Raw genomic sequence first — 25,572 nt, 5'->3', positions numbered from 1 at the left:
AGACAAATTCGGCAAGAACTTATGGTAGTAGTTCACCAGCCCGAGGAACGACCTCAGTTGTGACACATTTTCCGGTGCTGGAGCCTTGACTACTGCCTCAATCTTTTCAGGGGACTTATGTAACCCCTCTTTATCAATAACATGGCCACAATACGAGATCTGCTTCTGGAAAAACTCGCATTTGTGGCGATTAGCTCGGAGCCCATATTCCTTCAATCTAGTGAGCACCTGCTCCAGGTTGGCGAGGTGATCACTGTCATTTTCGCCCATGACCAGGATGTCGTCCAAATAACACTGGGTCCCTCGGATCCCTTGCAGGACTTGTTCCATTGCCCTTTGCCAAATAGCCGGAGCTGATGCTACCCCGAACACCAGCCGATTGTATTGGTAGAGACCTTTATGAGTGTTGATCGTGAGGTACTGTTTCGAGACTTCTTCTACCTCCATTGCAGGTACACCTGGGCCAGATCAATCTTAGTGAAGCGTTTCCCTCCAGATAGCGAGGCGAAAATATCTTCAATCCGCGGAAGCGGATATTGTACAGTGTGAAGGACTGGGTTCACTGTCACCTTAACGTCCCCACAGATGCGAACCTTCTTTGGTTCCCCAGGCGTATTACTCAACGACCTCTTCATTACAGGAACGATGGGTGTAGCCCACTCGCTCCAGTCCACTTTGGACAGTACTCCTGAACGTTCCAAACCTTCCAGCTCTGCTTCGACGGCTGGGCGGATCGCATAAGGTACCGGTCTGGCCTTAAAAAACTTTGGGCTTGCATTTTCCTCTATTTTGATCGTCGCTGTTATGCCTTTTAGTGTTCCGAGTCCCTGCTGGAGCACTTCTTGTGCGTCAGTTAGCATTTTTGACAGTCGTCCAGGTGTGACGTCGTCATCCTTTTTGGCATCTACAGTCAGTGCTTGTATGGAATGCCAATCTAGCTGTATCTTCTGGATCCATTCATGTCCTAGTAGTGGTGGTCCTCCATCTGGCAATACATATAGGTCAATTTTTGGTGTTTCCTTGCCGTTATATATAACGTTCACCCTTATTTTTCCTTTGGGGTAGACTTTTTGCCCCGTGTACGTCTTCAAGACAATCTTTGTATCTCTCAAGGGTATATGTGAGAATAGCCGCTTGTAGTCCCTTCGGTTTATGACTGTTAGGGCTGATCCTGTGTCCAATTCCATTTTCACTTGGACTCCTACTATCTTGAGCGTGACCCAGATAGTTTGGCGAGCCTCCGTTTTGATCACATTATGTAGTTTCAGACAACCCAGCTTCTTGCTTCCGTAGTCTATATCACTCTTCTGTTCATCTGAACTACTCTCCGTCACCTTATGTACCTTCTTGTACTTCTCCTGTGGAGATTTCTTGCTGCTGGTTTTCTTTCCCGACCTGCAGACTCTTGCTATGTGTTCTACTTTTCCACACTGTCTGCACACTTTGTCCTTGAACCAGCAATCATTATGGTCGTGTGTTGTTCTGCCGCAGCGATAGCACTTCACTGTTCCGTATGACATTTCATTTGTGCCATATTCTTGCGGTCTCCGTTGTATCTCTGCAGCGCCCCGTGCTGCTGCTTCGTGTGATACTGCAATGCTGAAAGCCTTGTCCAGCGTAAGATCCTTTTCTGATAGAATCCGTTTCTGGGTTCCTTCACTTTGAAGCCCACACACAAACTTGTCCCTTAAAGTATCTGCTAGTCCCGTTCCAAACTGGCAGTGTTTCGATAGCTTGCGCAGTTCCGTTCAATACTCAGCATTACTTTCATCTTTATGCTGGTTCCTTTTGTGAAACTTAAATCTTTCTGCTATTAGCAGTGGTGTGGGGTTTAAGTGGTCCTGTAGGATTGACACTATGTTTTCAAAATCCTTTTCTACTGGCTTCTCTGGGGTTACTAGGTTTCGTAGTAAGCCATACATTTTTGCACCCATTGAATTCAACAATACCAGCGCTTTCTTGTCATCTGGCACTTCATTCGCCTTGCAGTATACTTCTATGCGTTCAACATATGTCGTCCAATCTTCGACTTCATTGTCGAACGTTGTGATACTGCCACTCTTCGGCATTTTTGGGTGTGGTTAGACTGGCTTAAAATGGCATCTCCCGCGCTTTCCTTTTTTCCCCGCTGCGGCTTAAAATGGCATCTCCCGCGCTGCTGCCAACGCCGCTCTCGGCGGTCCTCGTGGCAAATGGCAACGCCCTGTGGGTTTCGTGCGCTGCTGCCAACGCCGCTCTCTGCGGTCCTTGTGGCAATGGCAGCGCCTTGCGTTTTCCTGCATGCCTCTCTCCCCCGTTGACGCTGCTCGGCCCTTGACCACCGGCTGCACTCTGCTCTCTCTCGCCTCTCTCCCCTGTTGACGCCACTCGGTCCTGAACACTGGCTGCGCCCTGTGCGCTCTGCCCTCTCTTTCTCCCCCGTCGACGCTGCTCGGCCTTTTTCTGTGCCGCTCGGTCAGGCTCTAGCCCGTCGCTGTCCAGGAAGGGTCTGCGCAGTACCTGTTGCCAGCCCATTTCGCTGGACCACTGTGACTGGAAAGCCAAACCTGACTCTCGACAGCCTCCCCTGTGATGCTCAAATCTCCGCTGGATGACCGGGCGGTTGCCCGTGGTCGACGCCCGTGCTTCTGGACTCGACCTCCTTCCACTTTTCTCCAGGAGCGAATCCCTGGGAGGTGATGCAGAGTTGCAGGTAGGTTCGAACTTGCTCGTCGCCACTGTTACGTCCGTGTAATAATAAGAAAAGGACCGCAGAGAACGGTACAACAGGTGTTTACTCAACGTGGTTCAAACTGCAACTGAAACAACAGATTACTACTCAGCGTTATATACAGGTGTGGTCACTGCCGGTACTACAGTATACATGAGCTGTAGAAAGTAGTTCCCCCCTTAAAGGTACATACATTGCACAGCCTGTTCAGTCTTTCCTGATCGTTGTGCCCTCACACAGTCTTCAGATAACAAGGGCCTCTTTCAATAATGCCCAATGGCAAAAAAAGCCAAAAAAAAGAAACTCGAGTACTGGCGCGCCATGAAAGAAAGAAAAATTTGCATTTCTCCAGCACCTTTCACGACCTCAGGACGTCCCAAAGCGCTTTACAGCCAATGAAGTACTTTTTGAAGTGTAGTCACTGTTGTAATGTGGGAAACGCGGCAGCCAATTTGCGCACAGCAAGCTCCCACAAACAGCAATGTGATAATGACCAGATATTCTGTTTTTTTGTTATGTTGATTGAGGGATAAATATGAAGTACCAGGATTAGCCTTAGATTTGGATTGATGTAGGTCTGACATTGAAAGATTGCAGTATTGTCACGTACATTAATGACGTGCACCTCTGCATACATAATACATGTGCCTAATAAGCTACAGACCAATTTCTGAGAGTCAGGATCATTAGCCTGTGCTTAATTGATCATTTTCCATTAATGAGGCACAGATTTGGTATCTGCAGTTGGTTATTATGTCAGACATTATTCTTCCTGGATACCAAAATCACATCTAAAGCAAAAATCTTAATTTCAGTGTTACCTTAAAACGCGGATCCTTTCAAATGTAAACATATGCTGCACTGTCAGAGATAAGGTAGTACAAAGTACAGCCTGCGTTCTAAAATGTCACAGAGTTGGCAGAAGAATGACCTTCTCCAGTTATTCAAAAAGCATCTGTGCTCGTTATTTTAATGAGATATTAATGAGGGCAGTGGCCATGCATTTGCACTGAGACCCAACATCTTAATCTCAGTTTAGCGCTCCTGGGCATATGAGGAGGCCACTCAGCCCCTCGAGCCTGTTCCACCAATTAGATCACGGCTGATCTGCACCACAACTCCATCTGGGCACCTTGGTTCCGTAACCCTTAGCTAACAAAACTCTATCAATCTCAGTTTTGAAATTTTCAATTGACCCCCAGCCTCAACAGCTTTTTGGGGGGGGAGAGTTCCAGATTTCCACCACCCTTTGTGTGAAGAAGTGCCTCCTGACATCACCCCTGAACGGCCTGGCTCTAATTTTAAGGTTCTGCCCCCTTGTTCTGGACTCCCCCCACCAGAGGAAATAGTTTCTCTCTATCGACCCGATCGACTCCTTTAATCATCTTAAACACCTCGATTAGATCACCCCTTAATCTTCTAAACTCGAGGGAATACAAGCCCAGTCTGTGCAACCTGTCCTCGTAATTTAACCCTTTTAGCCCCGGTATCATTCTGGTCAATCTGCGCTGCTCCCCCTCCGAGGCCAATATATCCGTCCTGAGGTGCGGGGCCCAGAACTGAACACAGTTACTCAGATGGTGTCTAAACAAGGTTCTGTACAGCTGAAATGTAACTTGAGATAAAAGCCCCTCCGACAGTGCGGTGCTCCCTCAGTACTGCCCCTCCGACAGTGCGGCGCTCCCTCAGTACTGCCCCTCCGACAGTGCGGTGCTCCCTCAGTACTGCCCCTCCGACAGTGCTGCGCTCCCTCAGTACTGCCCCTCCGACAGTGCAGCGCTCCCTCAGTACTGCCCCTCCGACAGTGCGGCGCTCCCTCAGTACTGCCCCTCTGACAGTGCGGCGCTCCCTCAGTACTGACCCTCTGACAGTGTGGCGCTCCCTCAGTACTGCCCCTCCGACAGTACGGCCCTCCCTCGGTACTGCCCCTCCGACAGTGCGGCGCTCCCTCAGTACTGCCCCTCCGACAGTGCGGCGCTCCCTCGGTACTACCCCTCCCGACAGTGCGGCGCTCCCTCAGTACTGCCCCTCCGACAGTGCGGCGCTCCCTCGGTACTGCCCCTCCGACAATGTGATGCTCCCTCGGTACTGCCCCTCCGACAGTGCGGTGCTCCCTCAGTACTGCCCCTCCGACAGTGCTGCGCTCCCTCAGTACTGCCCCTCCGACAGTGCAGTGCTCCCTCAGTACTGCCCCTCCAACAGTGCGGCGCTCCCTCAGTACTGCCCCTCCCGACAGTGCGGCGCTCCCTCAGTACTGCCCCTCCGATAGTGCGGCGCTCCCTCAGTACTGCCCATCCGACAGTGCGGCGCTCCCTCAGTACTACCCCTCCCGACAGTGCGGCGCTCCCTCAGTACTGCCCCTCCCGACAGTGCGGCGCTCCCTCGGTATTGCCCCTCTGACAGTGCGGCGCTCCCTCAGTACTGCTCCTCCAACAGTGCGGCGCTCCTTCGGTACTGCCCCTCTGATAGTGCAGCGCTCCCTCAGTACTGTCCGTCCAACAGTGCCGCACTCCCTCAGTACTGCCCCTCCGACAGTGTGGCGGTCCCTCAGTACTGCCCCTGCGACAGTGCAGCGCTCTCTCAGTACTGCCCCTCCGACAGTGCTGCACTCCCTCAGTACTGCCCCTGCGACAGTGCGGCGCTCCCTCAGTACTACTACATAGATTTACTTAGAATTTACAGCACAGAAACAGGCCATTCGGCCCAACTGGTCCGTGCCAGTGTTTCTACTCCACACGAGGCTCCTCCCACCCCTCTTCCTCTCACCCTATCAGCATATCCTTCTATTCCTTTCTCCCTCATGTGTTTATCGAGCTTCCCCTTAAATGTATCGATACTATTCGCCTCAACCACTCCCTGTGGTAGCGAGTTCCACATTCTCACCACTCTCTGGGTAAAGAAGTTTCTCCTGAATTCCCTTTTGGATTTATTCGTGACTATCTTATATTTATGGCCCCTAGTTCTGGTCTCCTGCACAAGTGGAAACATTTTCCCTGTGTCTACACTATCAAACCCTTTCATAATCTTATAGACCTCTATCAGTTATAACCTCTCAGTTCTGGCATCATCCTGCTAAATCTTTGTTGAATTTTTCCTGTGCCCCTATATACTATTTTTAACATGGAGACCAGAAGTGCGAACAGTTCTCCAAGTCCTGCTTCTACTTTAAATTGGCAGCCTGGACTGTGCTCTCAAATCCTAGTGTAGGACTCAAAGTGACAACCTCCTGACCAACTGAGCCAACCTTCAATCACTTCTTAACCACATATTGATCTTTCCTTCCAGAGGGATTAATTAACATTGCGTTATACCGTTATCCACTGGTCTGTTCGTGTAACAAGGGTGAGAAGAGAAAATTGAGATTTCCTTCTAATGCCTCGTGTTGCTTAACGATTTCTAATTCAGTTCAGCAACTACCATTGAGTTAAATAATCTGCATATATCTGCTGTACATGTTAAAGATCTAAGCCTTCCTGTCGGATAATTGTGCTTCTCTCTGTCAATAACTTAGGGCTCCGAGTTAGGAATGTGATGCGTCATCACTCTCTTGAAAATAGGATCCATAAAACCAGACATAATTTGCGGCCCCCTACGGGTGTGTACGAGGTGCGCACGCGCCCGTGAGGGACCGCGCAAGCGCCGGGTTCAGGTGTGCGCTAAAACCCGGAACTCGCGATCGGTCAAGAATTTTCTTGACAGATTATCTGCATCCTCGGGAAACGGGCCCCCGCGGGTGGAGAGTTGGGTTATTTGCCCAGCTAATGCCCGTGAAATTCTTACGCCTGGTAACAGCAGGAGCAAGGCCTGCTTTTGACAATGTAAGAGTTTTAAAAATACAGAAAAATAAATTTGATCAATAATTTAAACATTTAAAAACCTGTGAAATAACAAGTTTATTTTTAGCCCCTTTAAAATATGTACATTTATTTTTTTTTAATTTAATTTTTGTTTTAAATGTTTGATTAAATGCCATTTTAATTAATTTTAAATTTGTGATGATTTTTTTAAATGTATTTGGTGTCTAGGTGTATTTTGGGGGGTATTCCCACTCTTGCTTACGGGGTTTCTGTACGTACGGAATCTCCAGAAGTATGAATGGGGATTCCCTTCTGTCATTGGTTGGTCTGGCCCACGAGATCCCGGGGGTGCTTGCGATCCGCCTGCGCCCCTGGGGTACGTGGGCCTCTGCCCGCGGGTCCCTGGAGAGCCCCAGGAACGCGAGTCTCCATGGATCCCAAGGCCCCAGGAACACGGGCATTTTATTGGTGGATCGGAGGTGTTTCCCTGCGGGAAGATTCCGCCCATAAATTCAGGGCCATTAATATTCCACAGGAGGTTTTACCAATACATTATAGCGGCTTAAACCAGTCGGACTCCTCTTATAACAAGTATTGCATAGACGTAGTCCAGCAATTGATTTTCTTATTGATAATGATAATGGCTACAAATTGACTGAATACTTTCAATGAAGGGTTGAAAATCAAAGATTAGATTGCCTTACAATTGCCTTACAGTTGAACATCAATATACAAAAACTAGTCACCAAAAGTGGATTTTGGGATAGGCAAAAAATGTAGATGATCTGTGAAGGGAATGGTGAATGGTAATTTCGTATACTGCAGATTGTAGAAAATTCTTTATTAAATTTTCCCCTATTCTGATTTTCAATACATTCCTGATGAAGAAAGACAGACTTGCATTTCTATAGCGCCTTTCACAACCTCAGGACATCCCAAAGCGATTTACAGCCAATGAAGTACTTTTGAAGTGGAGTCACTGTTGTAATGCGGGAAACACAGCAGCCAATTTGCGCACAGCAAGCTCCCACAAACAGCAATGACCTGATGATCTATTTTTTAGTAATGTTGGTTGAGGGATAAATATTAACCAGGACATACAAGAGACAGCGATGTTTAAATCTCCTTTATGTACTGGTGTCATTATATCACTTGCATATTAGGGGCTACTTACTTTGGGTAATGCCAGACTTTGTAACAACTGAGAGACTGACTGCAATGAGGGAGAGAGGGAAAGAGAGAGAGGGAAAGGGAGAGAGAGGGAGAGAGGGAAAGGGGGAAAGAGGGAAAGGGGGAAAATGGGAGAGAGGGAAAGAGAGAGAGAGGGAGAGAGGGAGAGAGAGAAAGAGGGAGAGAGGGAAAGGGGGAAAATGGGAGAGAGGGAGACAGGGAAAGAGGAGAGGGAGAGAGGGAAAGAGGAAAAATGGGAGAGAGGGAGAGAGGGAAAGAGGGATAATGGGAGAGGAGAAAGAGGGAGAGAGGGAAAGGGGGAGAGAGGGAGAGAGGGAGAGAGGGAATGAGGGATAATGGGAGAGGGAAAGAGGGAGAGAGGGAAAGGGGGAGAGAGAGGGAGAGAGGGAGAGAGGGAATGAGGGAGAGAGGCAGAAAGGGAGAGAGTGAAAGAGGAAGAAAGGGAGAGAGGGAGAGAGGGAAAGAGGGAGAGAGGGAGAGAGGGAAAGGGGGAATGAGGGAGAGAGGGAAAGAGGAAGAAAGGGAGAGAGGGAAAGAGGGAAAGAGGGAGAGAGGGAAAGGGGGAAAATGGGAGAGAGGGAAAGAGAGAGAGGGAGAGAGAGAGAGAGGGAGAGAGAGAAAGAGGGAACAGGGGAAAGAGGGAAAGGGGGAAAATGGGAGAGAGGGAGAGAGAGAGAGAGAGGGAGAGAGAGAGAGAGGGAGAGAGAGAAAGAGGGAGAGAGGGAAAGGGGGAAAGAGGGAAAGGGGAAAATGGGAGAGGGAAAGAGAGAGGGAGGGAGAGAGAGAGAGAGGAAGAGGGAGAGAGGGAAAGGGGGAAAATGGGAGAGAGGGAGACAGGGAAAGAGGAGAGGGAGAGAGGGAAAGAGGAAAAATGGGAGAGAGGGAGAGAGGGAAAGAGGGATAATGGGAGAGGGAAAGAGGGAGAGAGGGAAAGGGGGAGAGAGGGAGAGAGGGAATGAGGGAGAGAGGCAGAAAGGGAGAGAGGGAAAGAGGAAGAAAGGGAGAGAGGGAGAGAGGGAAAGGGGAGAGAGGGAGAAGGGAGAGAGGGAAAGAGGGAGCGGGGGAGAGAGGGAAAGAGGAAGAAAGGGAAAGAGGGAGAGAGGGAAAGAGAGGGAAATAGGGAGAGAGGGAAAGGGGGAGAGAGGGAGAGAAGGAAAGAGGAAAAGTGGGAGAGGGAGAGAGGGAAAGGGGGAGAGAGGGAAAGGGGGAGAGAGGGAGAGAGGGAAAGGGGAGAGAGGGAGAGAGGGAAAGGGGAGAGAGGGGGAGAGGGAGCAGGAGGGGAATAAATAACATCTGAACACTTTGTGCCGTAGTACATTGGAGGACCAACACATTGTGCCTTCAGATGTGTTCCTTTTAAATACTGCAAAATAACAGTATATTGTCTAATTACGAATAATTAAACGGAGTAATTGGTCCAGAATTTTCTCAAACGGCATAATCGGCAAGTTACGCCGATATTGCCGGCAGGTACTTGCACCGAAATTTCCTGACAATCTCAGCAACAAACCTCGGAACATAAAAGCTGGCGTAAACCAGCATTAACCGGCGTAAACAATCGGGGCCCAGGGGAAGGCACATAAGAGAATTTCAATTTCAAACATTTAAACCGCAAAGCCTTCATTTATGCCCATTATTAAGCACAGAATATGCAATCGCGAAGCCTTTTCCATTTTTAATGCAACTAATTCTCATGCTATAAAAATGAATTCAAAAAAGTGCCGGTCTCATTGAGGTGGCTTAAAAACATTACAATTAATCATCAGGGGGGCAAAATTCGGTTGCCTTGCGCCTCCCGTTAGCGACCTAAGCTAATGGGGTGCAAAGCAACTAGCGGCCAGGCACGGCGCCGCTAACGCCTCCAGCGAAATTCAGCGGGAGCTTAGCAGTGGCAGTAGCCGGTAGCGCCCCGTGGCGCTGCTCCTCCGGCGATGACGTCATCGCCCCGGCTGCAAACTTGGGTCGCGTCCCCATGACGTACCTCCGGACGCTATGTCCGACAGGGTCGGGGGCGTACGTGCGGCACTATTTCGAAGAAGAGCAGGGGGAAGTTCTCCCTGGTGTCCTGGGGCCAATATTTATCCCTCAACCAACATCACTAAAAAAAACAGATTATCTGATCATTTATCTTAATGCTGTTTGTGGGAGCTTGCTGTGCGCAAATTGGCTGCCGCGTCTCCTTCATTACAACAGTGACTACACTTCAAAAGTACTTCATTGGTTGTAAAGCGCTTTGGGACGTCCTGAAGTTACAAGTCTTTCTTTCTGAATGGGGGGGGGGAGGCGCTATGTTAAAGAGCAGGAGAGGGTTTTGGCCAAGGACTCACTGAAGATGGCGGAAATTCAGGCCTAATGGAGCAAGTGATCAACTCACTTACACATGAACTTCCTCGATCCTTTACGCTGAAAAATTGGCATAACTTCGTACTTGTCAACGTACTTTCCAAGGAATTTCAGGACCCTAATCATCTGGAAGCAGCTTAAAATAGATCTGGAAATGTTGGCGTGGTAGCGTTGCGTAAGTAAGAGACCATTTCGCGTGGCAACAGTGTGTTACTTTTAAGATCTCTCCAAGATAGTTTTCAAATTCTCTACTTGCTCACAATCTCGTTGTACCATTTTGCTGCAACCTCCATTTACACCGCACCCCGACAGACACCCGCCAAAAACAGGCGGCTTCTGCAAACATCAATCCTTGCTGCAATTACACGTCTTGTCAAACCTGTTGGGAAACTGCATGGAAGATGGTGAGACCTTCCTGGGAGAGTAAGAGGGGAAGTAAATTACTTTCCAACAAAAATTGAGACTGGAGAATTGTATTATGACGGAATGTTACCTCCGATCGTGCAATAGCTTTAATGCTGCAGTGCTGCAACACATTTATTGTAGGACTTTATCAGAATGAGGCAATGTTTGACATTTCAGTTGGAAGGATGCTGATTTACGCGGAGATTCAACGATGCCGTGTTAAATATGCATCAGGACCAGGAGGATCACAGGAAGAGCAAATGCGACTTCTGTCGTGAATTAAGTCATAACACAGCGTTCCTGGCGTGCAGTTATTACCACAAAACACCTTTGAATGCCCTCCAGTCATTGCTGCAATTATTGTTAAATAGTACTTTCGAAGCTGAATGACTCTCCAGATCACTTTTAAACGGTTCTAATATATCTCAGAGTAACGACATCGCTAAAATGAAAAAACATTTGGAATATCGGAATTTTTTTTGAAAAGCACTAAATGCTGGAAAGGTACAATGGGTCGGTCAGCACTTGAAGCACAAGCTTGAGAAACTTTCAGTTGGGACTCTCTCCGGAACTGATCAACCTGCTGAACATTTCCAGCAATTTCTGATTTTATTTAACATTCCTAATAGGAAGAAAAACAAAGACTGGCATTTCTACAGCGCCTTTCATGACCTCAGGACGTCCCAAAGCGCTTCACAGTCAATGAAGTACTTTTTCGAAGTGCAGTCACTGTTGTAATGTAGGAAACGCAGCAACCAATTTGTGCACAGCAAGCTCCCACAAACAGCAATGAGATAATGACCAGATAATCTTGATTGAGGGATAAATATTGGCCCCAGGACACTGGGGAGAACTTCCCTGCTACTTCTTCGAAATAGTGCCATGGGATCTTTTACGTCCACCTGAGAGAGCAGATGGGGCCTCGGTTTAACGTCTCATCTGAAAGACGGCACCTCCGACAGTGCAGCTCTCCCTCAGCACTGCACTGGGAGTGTCAGCCTAGATTTTTGTACAATGATATTAATGTATAATAATTAATATTTGGTGGGTTTATATATTTCTTAATATTTTATATTGTAATATACAGCTCAGTAATGAAGGTAAAAGAAACAGCTGTCTGAATAAAATGATGTTAAGGGACAATGGAAGATTTTCTAGCCTGCAATTTATTGAGAGATTCAGCGCTCGATATTCCGTGTTTTAATTGCGACCCTTTTGGCTTTTTGAATGCAGGGAATGGTGTCTGTAACTGTGGAATCTGTGACTGCTGGGATGAATGGACTGGCAATGCCTGTGAAATCTGGATCAGGTTGGAAAGCTTCTGAAGGTTCAACAGGAACAGGAAAGACTCTTGAATGTGTTCTCATTTCTGTCACCTGACCGAGGAAATGATCAGACGTAGCATTCGAAGCACACTGCAATCACAAATAAACGTCTTCACTTGCTAATGTTTCCACTTTAGGTTTGCTACGTGGCTAGTACCATAGGAAGCGAATAGTTTCATCGGCAACACACCAGTATGAATGGCAAAGTGACCTTTAGTGCCAAATGCACTGTGGGTTATGAGCATGGGAGTCTGGCAGCCATGTCACTGTTGGATGTGACGCGTTTTAATGGGACTAGCTTCAATAACTTATAATCTACAGATATGCAAAGCAAATGTTTAGGAACTGAGGCCAAAGCAGTAATGTATTATTTTGGCTGTGAGCAAATGGGCAGCTAATGATGAGGAAACACTGCTGACAGTAAATTTCTGAACGGCTAAGAGATTTTGACTGACCTGCAAATGACTGTTGTAATAAATATTTACTGCTTCAGGAGCGGCCCGTTCTGACAGTCATTCATTAAGCGACTTAAACAACTTTTAGAGCTTCCTCGTGTAGCCTATTCTTAACCGTGCTCTTATAAAGATGTACTTATAGTTTGAATAAAATGAAGGACACTTTTAAGCAACCAGTGTGACTCTACAGTTTGTGCATAATTCCAAGAGTTCGATCCATTATTTCTAAATGCCACTTGGACAATACCAGATCAAATGGTTATTTTCTCCATTAGAATTCGTTCAATAAAAACCTGTAAAAGCAACGTGATAGACAATATGTTGCCACATATGATATGACAAAGCGCATATACCCAGTGTTGTGTGTGGTGTTATCATAATGTATTGCACAAGGACAATGCATTTTAACAAGTTCAGTTTATTAAGAACTAGCTGAAGTGCCCGGCGGTGCCGAGGCTCTTTCGAGGGCATGTTGTTGTTGGAAGAGAGAGAGAGAGAGAGCGACTGCGGGGGGGGGGGAGAGAGAGTGAGAGAGCGCGACTGGGGGGGAAGAGAGAGAGCGACTGGGGGGTAGAGAGAGACTGGGGGGAAGAGAGGGCGGGTGGGGGGAAGGGAGGGCCGGGGGGGAAGGGGGGGTGGGGGGGGGGAAGGGGGGGCGGGGGGGGAAGGGAAGGCGGGGGGAAAGAAGGGAGGGGGGAAGGAAGGGAGGGCGGAGGGGGGGAAGGGGGGAAGGGAGGGCTGGGGGGGAAGCGGGGGGGAAGGGGGGGTGGGTGGGGGTAAGGGGGGTGGGGGGGCCGGGGAGGGGGAAGGGGGGGCGGGGGGGGGGAAGGGGGGGCGGGGGGGGAAGGGAGGGCAGGGGGGAGAAGGGAGGGCGGGGGGGGGAAGGAAGGGAGGGCGGAAAGGGAGGGCCGGGGGGAAGGGGGGGGAAGGGAGGGGAGGGGGGGGAGGGAGGGAGGCAGGGGAGGAGGGAGGAGGAGAGAGCAGGGGGGGAGGGATGGGCGGGGGGAGGAGGGGGGGGAGGAGGGAGGAGGAGAGAGGAGGGGGGGGAGAGGAGGGAGGGGGGAGGGGAGGGGAAGGGGGGAGAGTCCCCGAGCCCCCTGATCCCCGTGCCCCCAAACTCCCGAGCCCCCTGGTTGGCCCCCCCTGAGACTGGCCCCCCCCCCGAGGCTCGCCCCCCCCCCTGAGGCTCGCCCCCCCCCCCCAACCCCCCCCAACCAAGCACCGAACTCCGGAGGCGCGATCTTCCGAGCACCGGCCTCCCGAGCTGGCTTCAAGATTGCGGCTGTGCGAGACGGCCGGCGGGCCCGGTTGCCAGGGTAACCGTTGACGCTCACCAAGCCCCGTCCCCCGGCCGAGCCAGAGAGAGAGACGCCGTGTCTGAGCTGCTCCTGCTGCGCGCGCACCCTTTAGTAAGGTAGCGGCGCTGGGCTGAGGCCCCGCCCCTCCAGCCTTCGAGTGGGGCCGGGAGGTGCCTAGCTCGGGCGTGGGTGCGGAGGAGAGGCCGAGGCTTCGAGGCCTACCTGGAAAAACGGGGAAAGGTAGGAAAATTAATGAGATTAGATAAGTTAATGACTTTCTATAAATCATTTTTTTTTAAAACAATATGTGTTTTAAAAGCAACGTTTTTTTTAAAGACGCAGAAAGCGGGAAAAAGAAAGGAAAAAGTTTGGAATCAAGATGGCGGCGACTCACCTCGGTTCAGAACGATAAGGCCCGCCCACACACGCACCGATTGGCCCGGCGGCACACGCCAGCAACCCGGTGTACGATTGGTCGAGCTCGAGGTCACTCTGTCGCTAATGAGCGGATAATGAGATGCTAATGAGCGGAATGTTAAGGTTTTTTGGATACCGCGGGCGCGATTTTAGCCCGGCCGAAACGTAAATACGCTTAAAACCGTCTCGGAAGCGTAAGCTTTCTTTGGAGGTAACGCGCGCGTAGGTACGCCCTGTAACTTTCGAGCGCATAGCCGCCCAGACGCACAGGCGATGACAGACAGACAGAAGGACAGACAGACAGATGGACAGAAGCATCGCTTTATTATATATATAGACTAGCTGAAGTGCCCGGCGGTGCCGAGGCTTTTTCGAGGGGCATGTTGTTGTTGGAAGAGAGAGAGAGAGAGAGCGACTGGGGGGAAGAGAGAGAGAGGGCGGGTGGGGGGGGAAGAGAGGGGCGGGTGGGGGGGAAGAGGCGGCGGCGGGGGGGGAAGGGGAGGGCGGCGGCGGGGGGGAGGGCAGGGGGGGAAGGGGGAAGGGAGGGCGGGGGGGAAGGGAAGGAGGGGGGTAGGGGGGGAAGGGGGGGGCGGGGGGAGGCCGGGGGGAGGGGAGGAGGGAGGGGAGGGGAGGGGAAGGGGGGGAGGGGAGGGGGAAGGGGGGGAGGGGGGAGGGGAAGGGAGGGCTTGAGGCTGAGACACGGCCAACGACCGGTTGCCGGGGTAACCCTGCCGCCCCGCCCCGCACTCCCGAGAGCCCCCGCTCTCAAAGCCCCAGCCGCCCCGCCCCGCACTCCCGAGAGCCCCGCTCACCAAGGCCAAGATCCGCACTCTCGAGAGCCCCGCCCGAGCCAAGCGCGGAATAAGAGAGAGATGCCGCGTCTCACCTGCTCCTGCTCCTGCTGTGCGCGCACCCTGACCCTCGTGGCTGACGCCGTTGCCCCGGGTAACGTGACACGGTGAGAGGGGGCGGGTGAGGAGCTTAGCAGAAGCCCAATTCCCAATTACCTAGCTCGGGCCTGGCTGGGCAAGAAAGGCCCAGGCTTTCAGGCCTGAGAAAAAAACGGGGAAAGGTAGGAAAAAGAATCTTCAGGTTAGATAAAATATTTACAAATGAGTGATTTATTTTAAAACAATTTAATAAATTCAATTTTATTTTGCTGGAAATGTATATTTGAAAAGAAAGACGCAGAAAGCAGGAAAAAGAATGGAAGCAAGATGGCGGCTACTCACCTCGGTTCAGAACGATAAGGGCCGCCCACACACGCACCGATTGGCCCGGCGGCACACGCCAGCAACCCGGCGTACGATTGGTCGAGCTCGAGGTCACTCTGTCGCTAATGAGCGGATAATGAGATGCTAATGAGCGGAATGTTAAGGTTTTTCGGATACCGCGGGCGCGATTTTAGCCCGGCCGAAACGTAAATATGCTTAAAACCGTTTTGGAAAGGTAAGCTTTCTTTCGACGTAACACACGCGTAGGTACGCCCTGTAACTTTCGAGCGCATAGCCGCCCAGACGCACACCTGCAGACAGACAGACAGACAGAAGGACAGACAGACAGAAGGACAGACAGAAGGACCGATTTATATATATATATATGTGCTTTTATCAGGCGTTTCTATTCTTAGAATTCACCTTTCTGATGTTACAAATGGATTCTTGAGCATTACTAGCTTTTAGAATCATCGTATGACACAGCACAGGAGGAGGCCATTCGGCCCATCGCGCCTGTGCCGGCTCTTTGAAAGAGCTCTCCAATTAGTCCCACTCCCCCTGCTCTTTCCCCATAGCCCTGTACATTTTTCCTTTCTTCCTCATGTGTTTATCTAGCTTCCCCTTAAATGTCTCTCTGCTATTCGCCTCAACATAGAAACATAGAAGATAGGAGCAGGAGTAGGCCATTCGGCCCTTCGAGCCTGCTCCGCCATTCAATGAGATCATGGCTGATCATCCAAATTCAGTACCCTGTCCCTGCCTTCTCCCCATACCCCTTGATCCCTTTAGCCTTAAGAAATATATCTAACTCCTTCTTGAATATATTTAATGAATTGGCCTCCACTGCCTTCTGTGGTAGAGAATTCCACAGGTTCACCACTCTCTGGGTGAAGAAATTCCTCCTCATTTCAGTCCTAAATGGCTTACCCCTTATCTTTAGACTGTGACCCCTGGTTCGGGACTCCCTGCCATCGGGAACATCCTTCCTGCATCTAGTCTGTCCAGGCCTGACAGAATTTTATAGGTTTTGATGAAATCCCCTCTCAATCTTCTAAACTCCAGTGAGTATAAGCCCATTCACCTCAACCACGCCCTGTGGTAGCAAGTTCCACATTCTCACCTCTCTGGGTAAAGAAGTTTCTCCTGAATTCCCTACTGGATTTATTAATGACTATCTTGTATTGATGGCCCCTAGTTTTGGTCTCCCCCACAAGTGGAAACATCTTCTCCACACCTACCCTATCGAACCCCTTCATAATTTTAAAAACCTCAATCGGGTCGATCCTCAACAGAAAAAGTTAATATGCTCAAGATACCTCACCAATCAATCGCTCAAACACATCCCTTTCCACCTTTCCACTGTTCCTTATCTCACTTTCTAATTCACAGAATAATACAGTACAGGAGGAGGCCATTCAGCCCATCGTGGCTGTGCCGGCTCTGTGAGAGATTCTCTCCAATCAGTCCCACTGCCCCTGCTCTGTGAGAGATTCTCTCCAATCAGTCCCACTGCCCCTGCTCTGTGAGAGATTCTCTCCAATCAGTCCCACTGCCCCTGCTCTGTGAGAGATTCTCTCCAATCAGTCCCACTGCCCCTGCTCTGTGAGAGATTCTCTCCAATCAGTCCCACTGCCCCTGCTCTGTGAGAGATTCTCTCCAATCAGTCCCACTGCCCCTGCTCTGTGAGAGATTCTCTCCAATCAGTCCCACTGCCCCTGCTCTGTGAGAGATTCTCTCCAATCAGTCCCACTGCCTCCTGCTCTGTGAGAGATTCTCTCCAATCAGTCCCACTGCCCCTGCTCTGTGAGAGATTCTCTCCAATCAATCCCACTGCCCCTGCTCTGTGAGAGATTCTCTCCAATCAGTCCCACTGCCTCCTGCTCTGTGAGAGATTCTCTCCAATCAGTCCCACTGTCCCTGCTCTGTGAGAGATTCTCTCCAATCAGTCCCACTCCCTCCTGCTCTGTGAGAGATTCTCTCCAATCAGTCCCACTGCCCCTGCTCTGTGAGAGATTCTCTCCAGTCAGTCCCACTGCCCCTGCTCTGTGAGAGATTCTCTCCAATCAGTCCCACTGCCCCTGCTCTGTGAGAGATTCTCTCCAATCAGTCCCACTGCCCCTGCTCTGTGAGAGATTCTCTCCAATCAATCCCACTCCTCCTGCTCTGAGAGATTCTCTCCAATCAGTCCCACTGCCCCTGCTCTGTGAGAGATTCTATGTTAATAAAGGAAGGAATCACTGTAATACAGAGAAATGATATTGGGTCAAAAGATCAGGATAATGAAATAGTTTGGGTGGAGGTAAGGAATAATAAGGGGAAAAAAACACTAGTGGGCGTAGTCTATAGGCCTCCGAACAGTGGCAACTCTGTTGGATGGAGTATCAATCAGGAAATAGTTGAGGCTTGTAATAAGGGAACATCTATAATTATGGGGGATTTTAACTGTCATATTAATTGGACAAATCAAATTGGGCAGGGCTGCCTTGAGGATGAGTTCATTGAGTGTATTAGGGATGGGTTTCTTGAGCAGTATGTAACTGAACCGACCAGGGGGCAAGCAACCTTAGATCTGGTCCTGTGTAACGAGACGGGATTAATTAAAAATTTCCGAGTAAAAGATCCCCTTGGAATGAGTGACCATAACATGGTTGAATTCCATATTCAATTAGAGGGTGAGAAGGTTGGATCTCAAACAAGCGTGCTAAGCTTGAATAAAGGAGACTATGAAGGTATGAGAGCGGAATTGAGTAGAGTGGATTGGGAAAATAGATTAAAGGGTAAGACGATACATGATCAGTGGTGTACATTTAAGGAGTTATTTTACAACTTCCAAAAAATATATATTCCACTGAGAAGAAAAGGGTGTAAAAGAAAAGACAGCCATCCGTGGCTAAGTAAAGAAACTAAGGATAGTATTCGACTAAAAACAAGGGCATATAAGGTAGCCAAAACTAGTGGGAGGATAGAGGATTGGGAAAACTTTAAAAGACTGCAAAAAATAACAAAAAGATTGATTAAGAAAGGGAAGATAGATTATGAAAGTAAATTAGCAAAAAATATAAAAACAGATAGTAAGAGTTTTTATAGTTATATAAAAAGAAAAAGGGTGGCTAAAGTAAATGTTGGTCCCTTAGAGGATGAGACCGGGAAATTAATGGTGGGAAATATGGAGATGGCAAAAACACTGAATGAATATTTTACATCAGTCTTTACAGTAGAAGACACTAAGAATATCCCAACACTGGACAAACAGGGGGCTAAAGGGGGGGAGGAGCTAAACACGATCAAAATCACTAAGGAAGTGGTACTCGGTAAAATAATGGGACTCAAGGCGGATAAATCACCTGGACCTGATGGCTTACATCCTAGGGTCTTGAGGGAAGTGGCGGTAGGGATTGTGGATGCATTGGTAATAATTTTCCAAAACTCCCTGGACTCGGCAAAGGTCCCGGCAGACTGGAAAACTGCTAATGTAACACCCTTATTTAAAAAGGGCAGTAGACAGAAGGCTGGAAACTATAGACCGGTTAGCCTAACATCTGTGGTAGGTAAAATTTTGGTGTCCATTATTAAGGAGACAGTAACAGGACATTTGGATAATCATAATTTAATAGGACAAAGTCTGCATGGTTTTATGAAGGGGAAGTCATGTTTGACAAATTTGCTGCAGTTCTTTGAGGAAGTAACGTATAGGGTGGATAAAGGGGAACCAGTGGACGTAGTGTATTTAGACTTCCAAAAGGCATTTGACAAGGTGCCACACAAAAGATTATTGCTTAAGATAAAAAATCACGGGATTGGGGGTAATATTCTGGCATGGATAGAGGATTGGCTATCTAACAGAAGGCAGAGAGTTGGGATAAATGGTTCATTCTCAGACTGGCAATCAGTAACTAGTGGTGTTCCGCAGGGGTCAGTGCTGGGTCCCCAACTCTTTACAATCTATATTAACGATTTGGAAGAGGGGACCGAGTGTAACATATCAAAGTTTGCAGATGATACTAAGATGGGAGGGAAAGTAGTGAGGAGGACATAAAAAACCTGCAAGGGGACATCGACAGGCTAAGTAAGTGGGCAGAGATTTGGCAGATGGAATACAATACTGGAAAGTGTGAGGTTATGCACTTTGGCAGGAAAAATCATAGAGCAAGTTATTATCTTAATGGCAAGAAACTGGAAAGTACTGAAGTACAAAGGGATCTGGGGGTCCTGGTGCACGAAACTCAAAAGGTTAGTATGCAGGTGCAGCAAGTGGTTAAGAAGGCCAATGGAATATTGGCTTTCATTGCTAGGAGGATAGAATATAAAAATAGGGAGTTATTGCTTCAGTTGTACAAGGTATTGGTGAGACCGCACCTGGAATACTGCGTACAGTTTTGGCGTCCATACTTAAGAAAGGACATACTTGCTTTCGAGTCAGTACAAAGAAGGTTCACTCAGTTAATCCCGGGGATGAGGGGATGGACATATGAGGAGAGGTTGAGTAGATTGGGACTCTACTCATTGGAGTTCAGAAGAATGAGAGGCGATCTTATTGAAACATATAAGATTGTGAAGGGGTTGGATCGGGTGGGTGCGGGGAAGATGTTCCCGATGATGGGTGAAACTAGAACTAGGGGGCATAGTCTTAGAATAAGGGGCTGCTCTTTCAAAACTGAGATGAGGAGGAACTACTTCACTCAGAGGGTGGTAGGTCCATGGAATATGCTGCCCCAAAAAGCTGTAGAAGCTACATCACTACATAAATTTAAAACAGAAATAGACAGTTTCCTAGAAGTAAAGGGAATTAAGTGTTACGGGGAGCGGGCAGGAATTTGGACATGAGTCTAGGTTCGGATCGGTCATGGCCCTGTGGGTAGCGGAGCGGGCCGAGGGGCCGTGTAGCCTGATCCTGCTCCTATTTCATGTGTCTAATTCTGTTAGATTCAGGAGATGGTTCTGTGATAGTGGATTGGCGGTTAGGATCAGATCAGCCATGATCTTATTGAATGATGGAGCAGGCTCGAGGGGCCGATTGGCCTACTCCTGCTCCTATTTCTTATGTTCTTATGTGAGAGATTGTCTCCAATCAGTCCCACTCCCCCTGCTCTTTCCCCACAGCCCTGCAAATGTTTCTCCCCTTCTAGTATTTATCCAATTCCTTTAAACTATATTTTAAATTGGCATAATCAATAAAATGCAGTCGCATGTTTTAAAAGGGTACATCAAACCTATTCATCAAAAAGCAGTTCAATATTTCCCTCAATGGTTCCACGCTTTCTCGCCATCTACAGTTAATGCACCAGAACTGAAGAACAAACGCATTTTTATAAGGCATTTAGTCACATTCAAATTAATGGAAGATATTAAGGCATGAAGAATGCTTTCTTTCAAGAGGAACTCGTTCTTATCATCAGGATTGGTCCTCAGTCTTGTCATCTCGATCCAAAGAACGTTCTTAGTCAAAGGAAGAAATGCGACCGATTAAATTAATGTTGGGAGCAATCTGGAAACTTGTTCTTTGTGGAGAACTTGCACTGTGAACAGCGGAACATCAAGAAATAAAATGTTTATATTGGCACGTTCAATTCCTCAGGCAAGTCGTTTAGATTTAACCTTTGGTCAGTGAACACGGTGCAAATATGCAGCATCGAAAAAACCAAAGGGACAGAAATTCGTCTTCAGCGATAGCGCAAAACGAGCAACAAGGAACTGGCAGCTGGTTTTGCACTGCGCCAGATTTTCTTTCCAACAGAACAGTCTTTCCTATAGAACAGGCTGTCGATTCGCTATCACCCATTGTGTGGTATTGCCAAAGACCAATTTCACCCCCAATATTCCAATGAATCTTAATATGCATAAGTAGTAGAATAGTCACTGGCTTGGAAAATGATACAAAGCGAAAACGCGATCAAAGAGGCCCGGGACGATCTCGTAATCTGTTGTCTAAACTTACCTGAACCCGACCACACCTGGAGTTACCATGCACAGTTCTAGCCTCCATGTTATAAACAGGATACAGAGGCACTGTAGAAGGTGCAAAGAAGAGTTCACAAGAATGATACCAAAACTGAGAGGATACACTTATCAGGAAAGATTGAACAGGCTGGGGCTCTTATCTCTAGAAAAGAGGCTGAGGGGTGATCTGATAGAGGTCTTTAGAATTATGAAGGGGTTTGATAGGGTAGACGTAGAGAAGATGTTTCCACTTGTGGGGAGACCAAAACTAGGGGCCATCAATATAAGATAGCCACTAACAAATCCAATAGGGAATTCAGAAGAAACTTCTTTACCCGGAGAGTGGTGAGAATGTGGAACTCGCTACCACAGACAGTGGTTGAGGCGAATAGAATAGATACATTTAAGGGGAAGCTGGATAAACACATGAGGGAGAAAGGAATAGAAGGATATGGTGATAGAATGAGATGAAGAGGGGTGGGAGGAGCAGAAACATGGACCAGTTGGGCCGAATGGCCTATTTGTGTGCTGTGGACTTTATTTACCTTCCTCCCAGTGATTGAGCACGTCGGGAGTAAGATTCCTGCTGTACACATGCCCTGCCTATTAAAGTAGCCTCTGCCCTTGGAAACTGCTTTGAGCTGCTGTAGGGTCACAAACCCTGATTGGACATAGTCCTGGAGGTTTCATCACATGACCTCCTGTCTCCGACCCCCCCCCACCCCCACTCACCCGCCATTGGTCGCCCGACATGTCCATCCTCATGGTGCCCCACCCTCCTCTACCAATCAGAATGTGTATAGAGTCTTCATTACCCGATTGGTTGATTCTTCACCATCAATCAAACATAGAAACATAGATAAATCGGAGCAGGAGTCGGCCATTTGGCCCTTCGAGCCTGCTCCGCCATTCAATATGATCATGGCTGATCCTCTATCTCAATACCATATTCCCGCTCTCTCCCCATACCCCTTGATGCCTTTTGTGTCTAGAAATCTATCTATCTCCTTCTTAAATATATTCAGTGACTTGGCCTCCACAGCCTTCTGTGGTAGAGAATTCCACAGGTTCACCACCCTCTGAGTGAAGAAATTTCTCCTCATCTCAGTCCTAAATGTCCTACCCCATATCCTGAGACTGTGACCCCTCGTTCTAGACCCCCCCCAGCCGGGGGAAACATACTCCCTGCATCCAGTCTGTCTAGCCCTGTCAGAATTTTATATGTTTCAATGAGATCCCCTCTCATTCTTCTAAACTCTAGTGAATACAGGCCTAATCGACCCAATCTCTCCTCATACGACAGTCCTGCCACCCCAGGAATCAGTCTGGTGAACCTTCGCTGCACTCCCTCTATGGCAAGTATATCCTTTCTTAGGTAAGGAGACCAAAACTGCACACAGTACTCCAGGTGTGGTCTCACCAAGGCCCTGTATAACTGTAGTAAGACATCCTTGCTCCTGTACTCAAATCCTCTTGCAATGAAGGCCAACATACCATTTGCCTTCCTAACTGCTTGCTGCACCTGCATGTTTGCTTTCAGTGACTGGTGTACAAGGACACCCAGGTCCCTTTGTACATCAGCATTTCCCAATCTAGCACCATTTAAATAATACTCTACCTTCCTGTTTTTCCTATCAAAGTGGATAACTTCACATTTATCCACGTTATACTGCATCTGCCATGTATTTGCCCCCTCACTCAACTTGTCTAAATCGGCTTAAAGCCTCTTTGCATCCTTCTCACAACTCACAATCTCACCTAGTTTCGTGTCATCAGTAAACTTGGAAATATTACATTTGGTTCCATCATTGATATATACAGGAGACTTTGGTTTATCTGGAGGTTGTATGTCCAGAAACCTCGATCTACTGGCAGAAATCAGGAGCCGTTTTGTTAGTTTTTTTTTCTTTTCGTGGCTTTTTTTTCCAACAGTCAGGCTCTGGAAAGTCTCTCTGAAGCTGTTGCTAAGCTACAGAGATGCTTCCAAGGTACGGGCCAACTGTTTAGAAGCTGTTGCTAAGCAACAGTGTTTGTTGTCAGATACATAGATGAAAACCTCCGTATGCTTCAACATTAACGCTGGTATGTCCAACAGTTTTGATAGATCGGCAACAGCTCGGTCCCGTCAGTGCCGGATATAACAATGTTTCCTGTATTGTGGATAGCTGGGGTCCAAGCACTGATTCCTGCGGTGCCCCACTCGTCACCGCCTGCCACCCCGAAAAAGACCCATTTATTCCTACTCTCTGTTTCCTGTCTGTTAACCAATTTTCAATCCATGCCAGTATATTACCCCCAATCCCATGTGCTTTAATTTTGCACACTAACCTCTTATGTAGGACTTTATCAAAGGCCTTCTGAAAATCCAAAAATAGCTTTCCCCCACCATCTCCAATGTTTTGTAACAAAAATAAACAATAGCGTTGAGAAAATGAAAAAAAACACGCAGTTTATTTTTTATTGCCCCATCTATGATTTTTCTTCCGAGTTTTGCAGGCAGCAGTGTCCTGGAGATTCATTTTTAATTCTTGGAGGCTCCAGGGCAATGCTGGGGGAGTTGGCGACCCTGAGTTGCTGGCAGGACCCTGTAGGTTGGTGGAAGTCCCCCATCCTCCCAGGTTTCCCAAAGGCCCAGGAAAATCCAAGCCTCGGGCAATCACAAATTCATCTTTTAGAAAGACCTGCTTACTTGCCAGATTTTGCTCTCTACATCTGCCCCACCCCCCCACCCCCTGTCCCCCACCTCCAACCCCCCACCCCAAAATAAACCCAACCTGTCCCACAGGTCAAGCTCCCCAGGCAAGCTTTTCCTGAGCCCTTTTCAAATTAAAGGGGGCAGACCTGGCCTCACGAAATTCAGTGCCACCTCCACTGTGCCGTGGGGGTGAGTTCACCCGTGCACTGGGCCAGCGCAATGCTTGCTTTATCTCTCCAAACCAGGGTTACTAAGCCTAGCCAGCAACTGCCTTTTTATATTTTTTCTGCAGTCTTTCATTCTCCATTATTTCTATTACAAGTACCTGTAAACTGTGCTGTTCAGTCCCACGTTCTGGAATAGACAAAGTAGAATTTCTTCACTCAGAGAGTGGTGAATCTTTGGAATTCTCTGCCCCAGAGGGCTGTGGATGCTCAGCCGTTGAGCATATTCAAGGCTGAGATCGATAATTTTTGGTTTCTAAGGGAATCGAGGGATATGGAGATGGGCGGGAAAGTGGAATTGAGGTCAAAGATCAGTCATGATCTTATTGAATGACGGAGCAGGCTCGGATGGCTGTATGGCCTACTCCTGCTCCTATTTCTTATGATCTTATGTAGATGTAGTTATTTTTTTAACCATGTATATGTAAAGCATTTTTAAAAACTATTTGTTGTGGGACGGGGGCAGAACTGGTGAGGATACATTTATTGGCCATCCCTAGTTGGTTTGAGCAGGTGGTGGTGGTGGGCCCTCGTCTTGAACCAAGTGATCGTTTGTTTATAACTGAGTGGCACTCGAGGCCAATTCAGAGTCAAATACACAGTATGAACTACTGTATGTCACATGCATCATAGACTGTTAAACCTTATACACTTGTCGATAGATATTTGATCCAGGCAAACACCAAACACCAGCCTCCCAGTGCAGATGGGTTTTTATTTGAGACCGTGTTAAACCACATGCCTGTTTGATTCCAACAGTCCCTTCACACAGAAGCACCCAACATGAACCACAATCCAACACCGATTTCCTCGGCCCGCCCAAGGAATAGGCAAACCAAGGCTTCTTCGGCAGCACCTCCCAAACCCGCGACCTCTTCCACCTAGAAGGACAAGGGCAGCAGGCGCATGGGAACACCACCACCTCCAAGCTCCCCTCCGAGTCACACATCATCCTGACTTAGAAATATATCGCCGATCCTTCATTGTCGCTGGGTCAAAATCCTGGAATTCCCTCCCTAACAGCACTGTGGGAGCACCTTCACCACACGGACTGCAGTGGTTCAAGAAGGCGGCTCACCACCACCTTCTCAAGGGCAATTAGGGATGGGCAATAAATGCTGGCCTTGCCAGCGATGCCCAGGTCCCATAAGCAAATAAAAACAAAACGAGCACCATGTGCCAAAATCATTCCGTGCGTTCTCTATACTTCTATGTATAATTCTGCACAGTACACATCACAAGCAAAATTCTGCAGTCATACCCCATGACATGAATCAGTCATTCATGAAAGAAAGACTTATGAAATAATACTGAGCGGCCTGCGGGTGGCGCTGTCCAGGGAGAGTATAAATACTCGGGCACGGGCCCAGCTTGCGCAGGACATTCTTAACAGGAACTAGTGAAGGACACAACTAGACCTCCATGTTGTAAAACAGTTGATTAAAGCTTTGTTTAACGCTTAGACCGAGTGCCTGGTAGTTTTCTTACGTCAGCCCTACACGCCCTGCGAGAAAAGGATTCTATAGACATTCAAGAGCTCACTCAAGGCTGGCCTGAT

General features: G+C 48.3%; 1 protein-coding gene across 2 annotated transcripts in view; it reads left to right on the top strand.

Annotated features, from left to right (window-relative positions):
• Positions 1-12,400, top strand: part of itgbl1 (integrin, beta-like 1) — a 273,038-nt gene extending 260,638 nt beyond the window's left edge. For both annotated transcript variants that reach the window (XM_085998387.1, XM_085998386.1), the window contains one exon: positions 11,680-12,400. In XM_085998387.1, the coding sequence (XP_085854513.1) occupies positions 11,680-11,771 (92 nt within the window). In that variant the 3' untranslated portion in view covers positions 11,772-12,400. The remainder of the gene's footprint in view (positions 1-11,679) is intronic.
• The last annotated feature ends 13,172 nt before the right edge of the window (positions 12,401-25,572 follow it).

Source organism: Somniosus microcephalus, chromosome 10, assembly GCF_052327205.1.
Source record: "Somniosus microcephalus isolate GS21.2 chromosome 10, FLI_Smic_1.0, whole genome shotgun sequence".
NCBI lineage: Eukaryota > Metazoa > Chordata > Chondrichthyes > Squaliformes > Somniosidae > Somniosus > Somniosus microcephalus.
This window is presented reverse-complemented; position numbering and strand designations above follow the sequence as displayed.